At 37.9% G+C, this 18388-nt stretch overlaps 1 protein-coding gene across 5 annotated transcripts in view; it reads right to left on the bottom strand.

Annotated features, from left to right (window-relative positions):
• CDK14 (cyclin dependent kinase 14) overlaps positions 1-18388 on the bottom strand; it is a 514904-nt gene that overhangs the window by 332558 nt on the left and 163958 nt on the right. For all 5 annotated transcript variants that reach the window (XM_033083308.2, XM_033083300.2, XM_033083326.2 and 2 more), the window contains one exon: positions 13697-13820. In XM_033083308.2, the coding sequence (XP_032939199.1) occupies positions 13697-13820 (124 nt within the window). The remainder of the gene's footprint in view (positions 1-13696; positions 13821-18388) is intronic.

Here is an 18388-nt window from a genome sequence, read left to right as displayed (position 1 = left end):
TAAATGTCAGAAAATTATTCACATATTAGCCACCCCCGACTATTAGCCGCACTTCCGGGTTTGCACCAAAATTTTTGTCAAATTGCTGCGGCTTGTATTCGTGAAATTACTGTAATTTCTGACATGTTTTGAAAAAAGGTACACTGATTTTGAATGTGTACTGTGACTGAAAAATTTATTCCTTGTCTATAAGCAGGAAAAAAAACACACTAAAAACTGGGTACTGTACAAAAAGTGGTACAGAAATACAAAAGAAATATACACTTCACTTTGGCACCAGGAAAATGCATTTACCCCCATGGCATTCTGGGTCAGCATGAGTATGTTCAAAGTGCCTCTACCAGTCTGAGGAAGAAAAGTAACAGTGTAGGCAGGGAAAAAAATAAAAAAAAAAAAGAAACTGGATCAACATTATAAACATTCACATAGATGTAAAAGCAAGCAGTACTCAAGGACAGTAAGCAATTTCACATCAAAGATAACTTCTGCATTACAGAAAAGACCTGGATTCCTTATGAACATGGTATACATGCCCACAATAGCCTCAACAGGTGATTGATTTAAATCCTTTCCGGATTCCGGACTTTTATTTAACAATTTGTTGTTTCATAAAACAGTCTATGAGAAGATTATGTCCTCTACTCCTATAAATGCCCCAGCAGGAACACACCACTGTGCTAATAAGGCTGTAAGTGAAAATGTCAGAATTACTCATTTCACAGTGAAGTTATTAGGTCTGAAGCAAAGAGTTAACAATTGCTGAACAGATGGTTTTAAATTGGAAAGATCTGTAGAGTGCAAGGAGGAAGTTCTAGAAAGGACAAACAGGCAGAAAATAATTCTTCACTGAAAATGAGAGCTAATGCATCTCAGGATATTTTAATATTCTTTCAGAAAAGAGAGAAAATGGGGAAACAGTAATGAATGAATGAACCTAATCAATACTGGACAATTATTTGTGTAATAATAATAATTTACACATGAAATTTTAAGACATGACTAATGACCTTGCCAAAGACAAGAAAGGTAACCACTTTCACACAGTTTTGAGGTATAAATGTTTCATCACCATTAGGATTTCCCCCTAATAAATGAAAAGAACCCAGAAAAGACAAAAAAAAAAAGGTATTCAGGAGAACAGAGTTGTATAGAGACAAACAGAGCTATGGATGTCCCATTTAGTGAAGTATAATAGTCCACCAATAATTCACAAACACTAACAACCTACTGCAGGCTCTTGTGTTTGAAGCTAACAATTTACTGTGATCTCTACCTTTACAACTAAAAGTGGGACAGCAAGAGTCATTTCTGGATGACTCCATCTGTCATTCAAGTAAAAAATGAACCAACCCTTTTCAACTGGTACCTGGATAACATCATTTGATAGACAATTGACATATAGCATGAAACAGGTTAAGTACAACATAGCAGTTAAAAAATAAATATGTTTGCTCTCCAAGACTCATCTTTTTTAGAAAATCATCATGTAGACAAACTGCCTCCCCCTCTACCCAGGTGCAAAGAGCACTGAACACATACCAGATGCAACTCAATTGTATACAGGGCATCAGTATCATTAAAGCCCTTCTAGGTTCATGTTGTATTAAACCTGACAGCTGCAGAACTGTTTAATAAGCACAATTTGGTGCTACTGTAGTGATTCACAGTCATCCACACAGAAAACCAAAAGCTAAGTTTCACTGACAGTTTTGTTTGAGCATCTAATCCCAGTTGTTTATCTTCAGGTAATTTTGTTTCTTAACTGACCATACAAGACTGGCAGTGAAAAGGTGATGCCATGTACTGCCTTCTCCACCTATTGAAGGGGTCCACAACTCACTGAAGTGAATCCATGCAGTGCTGGACAAAAGGCAACAATGATAGTATGGCTACTGGGATGTTACTCTATGGAGTGATTTATTCCAGTGTAATCACTTTTGTCCTATCTGCAAAATATCTGGACAACTTTGATGAAGAGCCTATCTCTAGTTATGGTCAGCTATTAAAAATCTAATCAAGTAGCTACAAATTTACTTGAACTTGTCTAGGATAAGTAGTTCAACAAGAACAAGGCTACATGGAAAAGCAAGTATTTGAACAATATTAACAGACAATACTAATAGACAATATTTTGGAAAAATAGATCTAACAAGCATTTTGTTTATAAATCAAACAACGCTGCCATTTGACATCACCCTGCAGGAGCGGAATCTGTGATTTGAAAATCTGTCACCCCACGGGTGCTGAAACCACCAACTCTTACAACACAAGGTCTGACTTATGCATAAATGACACAATTCCATGGCTTGTATCGACCAGATCCCCACCAGTGCAAGTGGGTTTGGTGTCCCTCCTGTTCCAGCCAAGGTGTCACCTGAGCACACACCTGAAGCTGCAGAATGCAGTTGCCTTTGATGCCTCATCCACCCTCAGCTCACGAACCACAGCTGCCCTGCCTGGCACAAACTGCTCTCCAGAGCTCCTGGAGTTTAATCCAGGCTTCCTGTACCAGACTATTTATAGATAACACAAATATTTAGCTAACTTTTGTCATTGCTACAATGTGATATCTCACAACTTACATATTCCCTTGGTGGGTAAAACATGGTCTTGGAGTTCTACCAAAGAACTCCAGTACATTTTGCATGAGTTATCACATTGGAACATACATTCACACACTAGGTAATACCCACAGATTCTAAAGCCACACCTGACTACACAGGCTTATGTCAGAAAAAAATGATCTCAAAACAGACATTGGTGCAAAACTAACAAAACAGAAAAAAAAAAATCTCAATTATTAAATTAAATTATATATTCTTTAAATGCAAAGAACAAAATAACTGCAAAATAACTTGAAGATTTCACTAATTTTCAAAATTGTTTCCACTTTGCTTCCAAGAGTTAAGCCATTAAGAAAATCTGTATAAGCATTGTTGCATCAGTGAAGCAATATTATAAAGCAACATCTAACAACAGAAATCTTTTGAGTCTCAGACTCACCTGTTCAATTGAATTGCTCATCAAAACTCATTTAAAGTATATGTCATCTTAAATTATCTGAATCACAAATCTTATAAGAAAACTTTTATGTGAGAGACATTCCAATATGTTTAGGTCTAAATTATTTGACTTTGCATCAGTAATAAGGCATCCATATTCCTGCAGAGCCATCTATTCAGTTCCTAATACAATTTGTCAAAGAAAAAGAAGAAATGAAAGAAGACAATTTTATTTAAAAAAAAAATTACATTAGAAGGGCATTAAGGCTATTCCTTAACAGTACAATTCTGGAAATACGTAGTTAAAACCCAACTGCTCCTAATGCAGCATTTTTTCTCTAAAGTGATAATGAACACTAAAATGCCACTGCCAGAATGGCAAAGCTGGAGCTATACAACCCAGTCTAGTTCTTTATGTACAGATGAAAGCCTACCAAGTCAGTAGAACTGCAAAACCCTGTATTGCAACCAATAAAACAAGTGAAAATCCGTTTGTACTGAAACCAAGCCATTCTTTTATCTATTCAACTTGGGGACAATGGATGTACTTTGAATGCAGAGCTCAATAAAAATTTCTTGTAGATTGCAAGCAAAGGATCCTTATTAGTACTTTGACCACTGACAAAATACTACTGTCATACTGTTATTGAAGCACTCCATGCCTTATTTTAGCCATTTACTCTATCAAGTTTGCACATGTGAACCAATTGTTAGCACGTGCAAGCATGTCTCATTTAGTATCACAGCCTACAACCTGTAGCAAAACTGGTGGTAATCCTGAGCACTGTAAGACAGAAGGGGCAAAGGATTGCCAAAATTTCAAGAGGCTAACATTAGATATTTGTGTTTATAAAGTACATTTCAGTGATCTGCTGCCTTTTTCCTTATCTCTCCCACCACCTTCTTTTTTTACTTATTTAGTTTTTTCCTAAGGTCTACAGACAGGTCAGAGCTGAACCAAATTTCCAGCCTGCTGGAGGCATCCAGAAATAACTTAAAAACATTACAATGACATAAGCTTAAAAGCAAATGTGGTCAAAAAAGCAAGTAAATTTGATGCTCAAGTGACTTAAAAATTGCTCCAAGAAGAAGGATATGAATATATTCATTGCTGTGGGTAGGAATAAAAGAGATTACATCTGAAAATCTCCTCCTACCTTATTTCCAATGACCACACAAAAAATTGCTGTACAATTTGACATATTATGAGCCAGAAAAGCCAAAGGTGGTACAACCAACCTTAGAGAAGAGCTTGAGGACCTTTAACGAGGTGAAGCTCTAACCTGCCATTCTCCCAACCACGTAAATTCAAAGTTACTCAGCACCATTTTCTCCCCATGCAAACCTGTTAATGTTCCCACATCACCCAGACATAAAGCTGATGATTCCTGGATTCTCCCACTTTTAAGTTGTTTAACTTTGCATCTTTCAAATTATAAGACAAAAAGGTCAGGCAAGTATGGTTATTTGTAATATACATGAGGGTAACTACTTGGAATTATCATTTATTTGTATCATTTTTGGAAATGGAAGTTGCTGGAGAAGTGTTAAGTATTGCTAAGACAAGCACTGCCTGATCACTTCTGGCTATCATCAAGGACAACTGATGCAGGGGGAAACTCTCATCTTAATGCAGGTAGCCCTGCAAGCATGATTTTAATTTATATCAGGACGAATTATGCATCTATGAATATATTAATACAACCAGTACTGCGTCTTTCAGAAGGAATGAAAAAATTCATGCATAAATTATTAAGAATTACCTAGATAAAAAGTGAATGTGCTTCAGGAAAGTAAGGTTTTAAACTGACTGGGACAAAACAAATGATGTTATAAATTACAGAGCCATCATTTCTTTAAAATGCAATCTCAATTATAGAATTATTTCAGACCATGTTAAAGGCACATTTCTCTTAATAAACTGCCAGTTCTGTTCGCATTAATCTTTTTCTTTGCATATCAATATTTTTGTTCTGACTGATGATGATTTTTTCTTCTTTAATCCACACCTTTCCCAGATAACCTTTATTATCTACACAGCTGATTATTTCCTGTGTAAAATAAATATGCATAACTATTAACACACTAATGACATTAAAATAATTTTAAAACTTGCCATAATTTTCTCACTATATAATACAGTATGTTCTCTTAAATGAGGAAATATGAAAAAAATCATTATCAGACCAAGAAAGCAAAGAGAGAGTACTACAGGATCTACCTGGAGGCCTATACTCAAAAGCCATGAGCATGTGCCTCTACTATCAGCAGTTCCTTTTTCTTTAGTATTTTTTCCCTGTAACTACTGAAACAAGCAAAGAAGCTTCAAAACAATAAAGTTTTAATTGAAGTTTAATATTTTAAATACAGGCACTTGTAACCATCATAATCAAAAGGATTAAGAAGAAAAAATGTTCTCATATAAAACAGAGAACACCATCAAATGACTGAATAAGGCTTTTTTCAAATAAAACAATATTTATTTTAAATACAGCTACAGATTCATATGGATGGATGGATGGATGGATGGATGGATGGATGGATGGATGGATGGATGGATGGATGGATGGATCTCTTTTGTAATCTGTAGACAGCAGATCACAGTTCTCCATGTCTTTTGTGTCATTGTCACGTAACACTCTAGTTCACACTTAAGTGGACAATGCAAGGCAATAAAAAAAAATCATGATTATCATAATAACACAGCACTGAGCTAGCTGCAGTATAGACGACATTCAAATCCCATGTTCTTCTTAAGCACAAAATACTGAAACAGATTTTTCATCACAGTTGTTTTAATGGTGTCATAACCAACTTCCTTTATTACCCTTAATGGATAATTAAGATGCTTTCCTCCTATTTAAAGGCTTGATATAACTCTCAGTTGTAACAATAGAGAATTGCATTGAACCCTACGTAATCTGAGATGGGTTTAACAGGGGACTCATTTAATGAGTCACACCAATCTCCAGGTCCTTCATGCTTTTTAAAAAATAAAACATTTTCCTTTTCAGTCAATAATCCTACACAGTGCTTCTCAGGAGAAAGAGCTTAAGTTACAACATCTGCTTTAGTAAAAGCTGAAAAGCCTCATATTTAAAGAATTTTAATTTCAATTGTTAAAAAAGCAATCAATGAAAACTGGCATAGACAAAAATTCAGTAAATGGCTCTACTTTGTATTAACAATTGGCAGAGAGAAGTTAAAGTCTTAGTTGAATACAGAACCTCCCTACAATTTTTGCAATTGCTGTCTCCAGACAGTAAACCCATGTCAAATCTATTCTTTCTTCATAGACCACGAAACCCAATTTCTGTCCATAAGAGATTCTTACTGAGTTGACTCTCACATGGTAATTTTTTATACAGATTTAACTGGTACCTCAATAAAACCATCAGCTCTATGAAACAAATTAGATGGAGATCCATTATGAGAACAAAAAACCAAATAAATCGGAGAAGAAAGAAACATTTCCAGCACCACAAGACCACATCTTCTCCTGCCTCTCCTGAAACAATTCTTTTAGCCCAAATGCCAGAAATCAGATCCACCCCTTCACACTGCTGCTGTTTGAAATTTTCTGCCACCTACCCATCTGCCTCCCCATTTCACCACAGGTCTGGGCATCACAACAGAAGGTCACAAGCACACCGTATGAAGCCCTTGTTCCTGGGAGGGAAAAAGAAGAATGCAGCCTTGGCTGCTCCCTGACAGCAGCCAGTTATACCATTAGAAACTGAGAAGGAAGGCCTGGGGGTGGAAGGAAAGCCTATGATCCTTGGAAAGGAAAATAAATAACACGGCAGCCTGCCACAGCTCCCTGTGTCCACAGTGCCCACGGCTTTTGCAGCCTCCAACATTTATCTTTCCTCCAAGTAAAAAAATTTGAAGGTGCCACAGCTACCTATCAGCTCTGCTCCTAAGATCTGGCCTTACTTTGCCTGGATCTAGAAAGTGTGGCCAGCAAGACCTGCAAGCTGACTCAGGCTTGAGCAGTTTATGGTTCACTTTCCAGGTTCCCACTTCCTCTTTTACCAATTTCCTCCCAACATTGTCACTGAAGTCATCTTCCTTTCTTGATATTTAATACAACTAGAGTCCTCAAAGAAGCCCATTTCTGTCCTTCCTGAGGGGTAAAAGAACCAATTCTTCAGATTTCAAAGGCTGCTACCAGAAAGGAACAGGCTGCACCTGGAATATGGGAAAGAAATTAAAAGAAATGTCTTTTCTTTCCATGTTCAACTCAGGCAGGGTGTTAGAGGGGTCTCTGGACCTATGTTTGGGGTAAACTGGTTTTTGTACCAGCAGCAGCCTTTGATAACCAACACCTAGAGAGCTTCCAGCCCTGCTCTAGAGCCTGCAGAAGGGATTCTCTGGAAGGTAGGAGCTGTGCTGAGCCAGCAGCCTCAGGGGTGCCCGGGCTGCTCCTGCAGCTCACCCCAGATGGCCACGATGCTCCTTGGGCTCACTTAAAGCCAGGCAAACAAAGGGAAACAGCCTGTGTAACTAGAGGCACTCTCAGAGGAATTTTGCTGATGATTTCATCAAGCTTCACCAACAATACCATACCAGCTCTTTGGGTACTGAGACAACTCCTTATATCAGCATCTTCAAGAACTGATACTCTGTGGAACATTTACACAGGAAAAACATCGCAGTTATCCATGCAAGCAATCTTTTATGCTATTCAGCTTTTCATATGAATTTTATACAGTACATTATAAAGAAACCCTTGTGGGATTCTTACTGTGAAGAAAAAAAAAAACTTACTTTTTTTTCAACTTGTCAACATAGGTTTAGCAATTTTAACAGTAAGCTCTACAGGAATAACTTTGTCCCTCATGACATACCCCTGTCATCCTCTCCACAGAAAAATCTATATGGAAATGCATGGAAACATCCTCTCTAATGCTCAGCTGCAGTTTTAAACTGCCACTCCATTGAGTATAATTCCCTTTATTATAATCCTCAACTTTCTTTGCTCCTGCTATCTATTATTAATCATTCTATGTATGTAGAAGGATGCATGGTTGAATCACACTAACTTGATTCTTTTACTACATCAGAAGACTTTATATTAACAAAATTCCAAAAGCTTAAGGCAGGACTTTTACCATAATACAGACCTCCTGCAGATCCCTACTCATCCAGAGATCCCCAAAGACAACAAGAAGCAGTCAGGAAAAGCTTCAGGGTCAGTGGTATTTGAGAGACTAAATGAAAGACATTTTCATGAAGATGTCATGCTGTTTTTCCTCTCTTCATTCCCACAGATGAGAAAGAGCAAGTCTTGTACTGCTGAAATAAGCATTAAAGCATTAAAGTACGAAGTTCCTAATGCTCCTTGTCACTCACCTTGCAACACTAGAATTTGTTGGTAGTGTTACTGCAGTTTGAAGATTTTTTTTAAAGGACAAAAATTACAAAAAAATTGGGCAGGAATTGGGAGAGAGGGGAAGCATCTATTCAAGTCTTTCCTAAATTTTTCAATTTAGAAAAATATCCATCATCAAGTTTTCCTATCCTTGCAAATTATACTCAAGCTAACAATACTTCAAGACTTCTTCTGTTGTTCCATACTTTGAAATTGTACTTTACACTTGTGTGCCTGCTATGTAGATATGTAAACTAGGCAGATGCCTGCATAGTATATATACCCTGTCTTGGAGCCAAAGCAGAGAGAAAAAGGCAATACACATACTAAAAAAAAATGGCATCCAATTAAAAGATGTGCTTACGCAGAAGGTCCTTGCACTTACAGTAACTGCACAATCCAAAACAGAGACCAAACAGGTCTTCAAACTTCACATTCACCCACTTCATGCAGCTCACTTCTATTGCAGATCTAACAGAAGAGATGAAAGGAAAAGGCAGATGCAGGGAAGATTCACAAACAAGAAATTCCCTTAGAAACAAACCCCAGCAGCAGGTTGATCATCTCAGAGCTGAAGTAGGCCAAGGACCCTACTAGTAACGTGGGCAGTTTCTCTTACAGCCTCAGAAGTGCTTTTACTGTGTCACATGTTAGTCAAGTCTAAATGTTTTGTTCTCAACACACATGACCTGATGATATTCTCAGTGCATCTAAAGGAGATGTCACCTCAAAGCTATGTAAATCTTTTATCAGAAAATATCTATTAACAAGTATAAATATGCATTTTTCAACCCAGAAAGCAAAAGAATATTTTAAGTACATAATGTGTAAGAGTGATTGTGCTATGATCAGAATAAAGGTCCACATTGTTCCTGGAGATGTCAGAATATTAGATTGCTAGTGGATCTTTTCAGAGAATAAGATACAAGGCATGAAAAGAGATTTAAATCCTTCCTGGACAGTCCCGCAGAGAAGGTGGGACCCACCTCCCACCAGACTATTGTCAGCTATTTAGAGACTTAGTGTTGGAGTTTAAGTTTGATAATCTGCATGCAAACATAATTGATTAGCCAATCTTGATGTATATCAGCATATACAATAACTAAATACCTGTGTCCAATCATTGGGAAACAAAACAAAACAAGCACAGTACTTACTGTGTCATGGAACCACACAAGAAGGAGAATTTACTTAGTTCAATTTGCCAGATTGCTCGAGGCTTAGTCCAGTAAGGGAAGCAAACAGAGATTTCATAATATCTCTGGGTTGTTCCAGTGCTGAAGTACTTTCATACCAATATTTCCTTCCCTACAGTCAATTGTGTTTCAGCTTATGACCATTATTCCTCATCCTCCCACTGTGCACCTAAGTAAAGATCACTGCCATGCTCTTGGTAACCAACTCTTAAAGCACTGGGACACTGCAGAGCTCCTCATTTAATTACAGAAGGCAATCCCATGGATAAAACACGATTTACTTTGACTAAAACTTGGAAACACTTTCTTCACACGTACAGAAGCTACTTCCAAGAAACCTCACTCCATTATTTTCCATGGGATAGGGATTGACAAAGCTGCAGTACTCCTGACCTTCTTTCTTGCCCTTCTTGCAAATGGGTAAAACAACAACCTTTCTCCAGTTACTGGGAACCTCCTTCCATCTACAGTCTGTGAGAGATCACAGAGAGCAGCCTGACAATGACATCAATTGGCTTTCCCAGTATACTCAGGTGCATGGTATGATTCTTGGGTTTGTCTTGGTAAGGGCCAGGAGTTGGACTTTCATGCCTACAGGTCCCTTGCTGAGGTCAGACTGACAGGTCTGTAGTTCCTCAGATCCTCCTTCCAACCCCTCTTGTAGATGGGTTTCATATTTGCTAACCTTCAACCATCTGGGACCTCCCCAGCTAACCAGGATCAAAGATAAATTATGGAGAGTGGCTTGATGAGCTCTTCTGCCAGCTCCTTCAATCCTCTCACATGAATCCCATCTGGACTCAAAGGCTTGTGAGTGTCTGAATGGCAAAAGAGGTCACTGAGCACTTCCTCCTGGATTGCAGGGGCTCTGTTCTGCTCCCTGTCCATGTCTACCAGCTCAGGGAGCTGGTGCCCCTGAGGATTACTAGCCTTTCTGTCGAAGGTTGAGGCAAATTTCTTATGGTGTTACTCATTAGAGGCTTAAAATATTTTATTTCTACTTAAGATTGACGTATGCAGGAGGGGACATAAACAAAATCATAAGCAGCAAAATTCACACCACAGGATTAAAAATAATTCCTGCACTTCATTCCATAAGAATTCCTAATATACTTTACTTCCCTCTGGAATCTTAATTAGATTCAAAAAAGAACGCAGGTATGGTGTTCAAGCAATATTTTTCACAGCAACAATTACTCAAGATGTAGCCTCCCTTATTATATCTTCTCAAGAAAGCCATTTTTTATAGCTCATCCATTTTTAATTTGATAAAGCCTCCATATTCTGCGCTCCCTTTTCATTTGACCGCTGAGTCTTCTCATAAATGTTCATTTCCTAGCAGCTGGAGCACAATGAACAGAAAAGCAAACCGCTGTTCATCTGAACAAAGACACTCCCACACAGTGAAGTATCCATGTCTGGGAGCCCTGCTATAGAAAAACACATGCCCACAGTTATTCAAAGATTCCACTTCAGCCACAGTGCAATGCATTGGCAGACATGAATAGCCTTTCTTTTACCTTGTTTATTCAAGAACTATGATCCACATAGCCTGCTTTTAAGTATTTGATATCCTACAGTGAAGAGATTAAATAAGCCTGATGCCAAATGAAAAACTTCAGACATGATGATGATTTTTTTGGTAAACTTACGAAACCAAAATCTGAAGGTCTTGGTCCTTAGAGACTAAAAGGCCTTTGCTTTAGGATTTATATTTATTATGCTAGCAAAGTCACCCCTATCTGTAACAGACACTCATTTCTTGAATGTATTTAAAAGCAAAGCAACCATCTTTCTAATTTCCACACAGCTCTTCATGTAATTAATCAAGTATACAATCTAAACCAACTTCCTTTCCAAGCACATTATTGCAAATCAGACATTTGTGGGAGAAAAACATAGAGAACTAGATTGTGTTTTACATCTTGTTTAAGGGTCTTTCATACTAAGAAGGTGGAAGATGGGCTATAATAATACAGCATTTAAATAAGTAAATATGCACAGGGGCACACGGAGAGCACAAGTGTGCTCTCATTTCTCATGCTTCCAGTGAAAGAGGTCATGACCTTTCAGACTTTAACCTCATCACTTCTAATTTTTCATCTTGGTACTCGGAAGAGAAATTTAACCCATCTGGTTTTCAGTTTATAAGGTCATAAGCCATGAAAGAAAATCTAGCTTTAAAAAGAAGGAGACATATAATCTTTTCTCTGTGTATAAGAGTAGATTATGCAGATGTTTCTCTTATGTCAAGGCAAACTTAAAAGGGAAAAAATATCCTCTGTACAATATTATACATTCATGTCTCTACCACTGTGCATTTTTTTCTGGTTGTACTTACTTCTAGTACCTTTATCAAAACCATACACAATGGTCAACCTTAAACTGCTGACACAAAGCTGTGAAAAATCCTGCCTTTATGTCATCACTGGTTATTTAGCCTGGTGCTACAATGAGGCAATAATTCATCAGAAGTCATAGATAGTTACATTTCCTACTACAGCAGGGCAGGAACAAATGTCCCACCCTTTCCTCTGTTCTATGGCTACACCAGGCAACCACAGCCAGAAACACAACCAGAGCCAACTTATGTTGGACATTTCATTGATTGGTTCACACCTCCAGCAGTGGATTTAATAGGACTGGTGAAAGGTAAGCTTTCTTTTTTCTTAAAAACACAGCAAAAAAGTTTGCAGCCTCTCTCCCCCCAGCCATACAAGCCTAGAGCTTCAGTACCCACCCCCACACCATAGGAAACATTTTGCATACAAAAGAGTTGTGAAATCTTTTATAGTTTTCAGCATCCACCAAATCTAGAGAACCATTGTTGCAATCTCCTGAGAGATTTGTAATATGGGGATACTTGGAAGTCAGCCTAGTTCACAGGGTTCTATACATATAAAGAATACAATAAAACTATTAAACAGCACACCACCTTCAACAGAGGGTTAACTCATATTTCACTACAAGAACACTGAATGATGCACCTGTTTCATATCCTTAAGAGATGAAAGCTCATAGTAACAAAATGCAACATGCAGGAATGGGTTTTTTTAAGCACTGATTTAAAAAACCAGAAAGTTTTGAAAAATGACAGCAAAAATCATATGTAAACCAATTGCTTCCAATACTAATTTTCTAACTGCCTTACCATTCAAAGGCCAATCAAGTTCTTGTGGACTGTGTCCACGTTAAGTCCTGTTCTGTTCTCCAGCATAACAAATACACACTGAGCTGTTAATTGCAGTAACGCTAATTAAAAGACAAAACCTCATGACTACATTAACAGTGAAATTGCCAATTAGCACACAAGGCTTCCTCATTACTGCATGAAATCTGAAGCATGATGTGGATAGCAGTCATACAATAAAAACATTTTCAAATAGCCAATAGGTCACATTTTCAGCTTACTTCAGAAATACTGCTGGAATCAGTAACTGAGAAGCTGACCTACAGGAAAGAAGGAAATTCCTAAAACCTTTTGTGAAAACCAGTAAAGAAAAATATTGTCATTTTCCACATCTGCATTCACAATGGTTTTCAGAAGAAAAGAGTACTTGCCCTGGTGTAGCCACTAGAAAATGGCTTAAAAATTTAAAAATAGGCCAAAGGCTAAGACTTCAGTGGATAATTTATCCTGACTTTATACTACATAAGGCTTCTCCAGAAAGAACTAATGGATACTGAAAGCAGTCCAGACAAGCCTAGTGCCCTTCATTCTACAAAAGGAACACTTATTCTTGTGTCCTTCAGTCTCTTTCAATGACCATTTAACGAAAGTTAATCCAGATCTCCACACCCCTAGAGTTGCTTCAGGTCTCCCTCTACCTTTTTTTCTTTTCTTTTTAAAGGATTTTAATTCTAATTCAAAGGTCTCCTGGTAAACAAAATGGAAATACTTTCAGCATTATGGAGTAAGTATTTGTTTTTCACTTGCTCTCTTTTAATCAAGCATTTTGTTGACCATAATCAATTTCTTCACTCAGGAGAAAAATGTGCAATTATCTACAATGAAGAAGGTGTGTCTAAGGAATAGGGTGGGGGGTGGGAAGAGAAATCAATGGAACCATCTGTCTGACATTCCTACAACATTATAAGAGACTTGTAATTAACTGCTTGCCTACCAAAGTCTGCCAGCTTTAACTCCCCCGTGTCACTGATCAGAAGGTTCTGTGGTTTCAGGTCCCTGTGCAAAATGTAACGCTGGTGGATGTAAGACAGTCCTCGCAGCAACTGAAATAAAAATAACTGAAAAAGAGGGGGACAAAAAATGACCTCTGTTAATATTTTGCATATAACCACAGGTGATTTCTTCACAATATGCAGGATGCTCGCACATTGTGGTAACATTGCGTCAGAACTCCTCCCAAAGTGGCTAATTCCCACCCAAATTTAGCACAGTGAAATTTCCGTCTGAAATATACTTACTTTGCAAGGACTAAACCCAACCTCCAAGCCCTACTATGCCATGAATTCAATATGACTGCTTTAAAAAGAATGAGAGTAATACAACCATGTGCAGAAGGCTTGGTTTCTACCAAATTATAATTATATTCCATTTACCCATATGGCCTTAGAGATTAGGTGGTAGCCTGAAGACAGATGTGTATCTTCACTAATTATAGGAAACAACGGTACAGGGTGGATAGGGGTGGGGAGATAAGGATGGGGGATGGAACACTGAAGCTAAAACAAAGAAGAAATTAATGGTATAACTAAAAGGCCTATGTACCCAAGGAAATCTGCGAGTAAAATAGATTTTATCCATCAAAGTCTATTTTAGTGGGAGTTTCTTATGTATTTTTCATTAGGGAATAATAACTCTCACTGAACCTAAAGATGACTTTTGAAACATACATGCAATAGTCTTTAAGGTAAATTTAGACAGAAACCTAACTCACTGTCTCCTGGTTTCTTAGCGTCCTTCCCTGGACTCTATAAAAGCTTACTCCTAGAACTAAGCATCACTACTGTGTATTCTGTAATTTACAATTATTAACAAAGCGCTGGATGAAGATGTTTTGTCCTGCCCTTTTCATCTCCCCCATGCATCACTCCCCCACATCCTTTCAGACACCTGCTGTGAAGGACTGTGTTAACCATCATGGGTTTTGTCCATACAAAGGGTGAATGAACTCCCAGGAGTTTTCTTTGCAGTGATGAAGAACTATCCCAATGTAGAGACCCTTCCTTTTGCCTGATATATTTTTAGAGATACTTCAGCTTCTAAATGTGAACACAAAAATCCCCTCCAAAGCTACACATGGACGATTCAAGAGCAGAATTGGACTTCGTGCCTCACAGCTCAGAGGACAGTGAAACACGTTCTCTGGGAAGATGGGGAAACTACACCAAAGATTTGGGAAAAGTCAGCTCAGGCACACGAGAATTTCTAATTAACTTGCAACACAAGCATCCTATTCAGTGATTACTGAAGTGAAGAGACATTATAGAAAGGGTTACAAAATCTGATTATAGAAGAGAATAAAGGATGACATGAAAGAAACAGAAATGTCATGTTACTGAAGGTGAAATAAATTTAATTGCATTTCATTTTTTCCCTGAGTGCAGACACAATGCACTCTATGTTTAGCTATTTAGCCAGGGCACAAAGAGCCATATCAATCACCTTCTTGCCAGGGTTGGGTCTAACAATGTGCTGAGGAAACCTAAGAGCAAAATACAGAAACAAAGAATAGCAGGAAAGTCCTAAGTAACATGCACATTCCTTTTTGAATTATGGTTAAAGTGGAATTCATAGTACTTAAAAACTATTTTAATAAGAGCAAGAAGCAGAAATGGCTTTCCTTACTGCCTGAAAATATCAATTTAATTCTATTAAATTACTTCAAAATAATATGTTTTTAAAATATTAAATATGGGCAAAATAACCAGTTTGCTAGGCTAAATCAACTTAACTTCAAACATTTTCTTTTAAATATGCAAAGAAATTTCAATTATCATGGTAGCTTACAGCACTGTAATCTTTATATAAGTCAAAATGTATTTATTAATGTCTTTCATTTGGCTTTAGTGCAAAGAGTCAAGTGATTCGACATAATGTGCTAAAAAAATGCCCAAAAACTTCACAGCTAAACAGAATAAACATCTGCTCTTGAGGACAGCTTTGGAATGTAGTTTTATTCCAAACTTGTAGACATGCTGTACTCATTAAGTACTTCCCCAAAAGTTAATTAATTCACTCACACCTCCTTGGAGGAAGCTCATGGAAGAGAAGGGATAAAAAAAAACTTCCTGAATTCATTGTAGGGTAAACCCAGATATTGGTTTTTTTGCTTTCTCTTTTTCTCTTCCCCTTTGTTTTTATTTGGTGATATTAAATGTGAAAAGATTTAAGTGAACACAAGCCTAACATCTGGCAGCAAAGCATTCTGCAAACCACAGGCCCTTTGTGTTTGCTTGGGATGAGAAAACACCAAGGGAGGCTTCTCCATTTCCATCAGTTTCCCGGCCCGCAAAAGGAAAAGATTAATTGGAAAAAACTGTTTCTGATTCCTCACAAAGCACTTCTGCCCTCTCACAGTAAGCTCCCTCTTCTGATTTTGAGGAAAGCCTTCTCCAAGAAACCCTTTTTCTTTCCAGATTACCTGCATTACCTTCAAAAATGAATCCTGGATAAGATACCATCAATCCTTACCATACACCCACTCTGAAATCAACATATCTCCTATCATGGTCATAGTCTCATCTTATTTCCTCCATCCTCCACCTCACTTAATTCCAATCATTATCAAACTTCAGCCTGGGGTTTTTTCAGGAGGCTTTGAGGAAGCAATTGACCTGCCGTTTCCCAAGGCCCCAGGATGGCAGCAGGAGTCAATGGCAAATTCAACAGGTTGGTTGTGATGGTAAAAACAATACAGATATGTAGCTCTTTAACTTTTTAGTTGGTTATTTTAATATTTGCATGGTCATGCATAAGGCTGTATAGGTACTAAATAACCTGCAATAAACAAACTAAGACATCATCCACTAAGACATAATTTGTTTACAGTTTCTAGCTTATTAGTAAGAACAAAGGTTTTGATAATAAAATTGGGCTCACAAAATGGCAAAGGTCATTGTGGCGAGAGCTGAAAAAGACAGAAAACAGGACAGGGGCTTGTCCCTAGAAGTCAGGTTTTCAGCAAAGCTTAGCATTAGGAAGCTCAACATTTTACGTTCAGACAAAAAACCCTAACAACAGTTGTGGCTCCAAGTCTTGCTTATTTATTATAGCCATTAAAAAATACCTTTTTTCCCCTGACTGTTATGCAGCTCTCCCTTTAATGAGCAACATATTTTAATGAAGACTTTCCATTGTCAGCAAGAAAAATGCATGCAGGTCAAAGCTAATTCAGGGTTTATGGACTGTGATATTAAAAGAACATTAGCAGTTCTTAAAACTGCAAGAGAAAGCCCTCAATTCCACAAAGGGGTGAATTAGCACCTACATAGTCCTTCAAGTGTAATGCCTGGATAGCTGTTTGAGCTATATGCAACATTTGACCAAATGCCCGTAGTAGTTGTAAAATACAACATTTTCTGAGAGACTGGTAGCTCTCCGGATGAACAGCCCAACTTTCCTGGTATTTTAAAGAATCTGGGTGCGTGTACAACCTTGCATGCAGCCATCCAGTGGCTGCCTGGTGGCCCATGTGCTGCAGAATGCTTTACTAATGAGGTTGTAACACTGACACAGGCCATGCAGAACACATCTAAAGGGTGGGACTGAGAGCAGCTAACACTGCCTTAGGTTCACCAAGCTCTTTCCAATCTAACAATGAAGAGGAACACTCATGTACAACTAATCTGTGTGAAGTAGTCAGATTACTCCATACACTTGCCCTCCATTATCAGAGATGGTAGAAAGCTTCTGGCAAAGGATACTGGGGTAAGTAAGAAGCAGAAATTCGCAGCATGCCTAGGGAGATTCTCCATAAAATGTACCATTTCCACACAGACTGCTGAGGCACTGAGGACCCCAATGATGGAAAGAACGCTTGCCAAGAGGACAGAATAATGATGCCTGTGGGAGCCTTTTTCAAGTCTTTCTGTGATGGCAAAGAGGGATTTCTAAAGTATTTTCTTCATTTGAGCCCCCATTAATGTTATACTGTGGGAATAGAGGACCTGGCCCTGGATACAGAAGTAGAAAGCTACACAGAACTAGAAAGCTACAAAGAACTTTTTAGTTTAAAGAAGATGCACAAAACCCTTGATTCTGCTCTCTTAACAGCAAAAAACTGCAAAAATGCTGAGATAATCTGGACCAGGACATTATTTCAGAAGAAAGCTGAAAGCAAACCTGAATTAATGTGTCTTTTCTCTAGCAAGCTCATACTGCTCTATTAGTATAGTTGCTTTTGAAAAATAATATACAATACCACACATGCTTTTACACCCATCACTGATTACACAAATGTTTCTGCTGCTCTGTGTATCAAAGTACACTGTCTGGGTATTACACAATCATCTGAATTCCCAAGTGTGTATTCAGCATCAATCAAATCATATTTAGTCTTAATAGGTTATCAAATCTAAAAATACCAGTAAAGGAAACCAATCTTGGGACATCCCATCTCATGCTTGCAACCAGTGAAGTTCTCCCTATCATCCAGTACAGGCTTCTGTAAATTACTGGCTATTCAAAGAGGCAAAAGGAGGGCATAAATCACTACAGTGGCATCTCACAGCCTTGGAAATAAAAACAACTGAACACATTACTCAGTTCCATTTGAGTTCGCTAGACTGTTTGGAAGTTTTAGAACTATTTGTTTTAAAACATTACCACTAGAAACAACTACCTGGTAATA

The sequence above is a fragment of the Catharus ustulatus genome, chromosome 1, assembly GCF_009819885.2.
Source record: "Catharus ustulatus isolate bCatUst1 chromosome 1, bCatUst1.pri.v2, whole genome shotgun sequence".
NCBI classification, from domain to species: Eukaryota; Metazoa; Chordata; class Aves; order Passeriformes; family Turdidae; genus Catharus; species Catharus ustulatus.
This window is presented reverse-complemented; position numbering and strand designations above follow the sequence as displayed.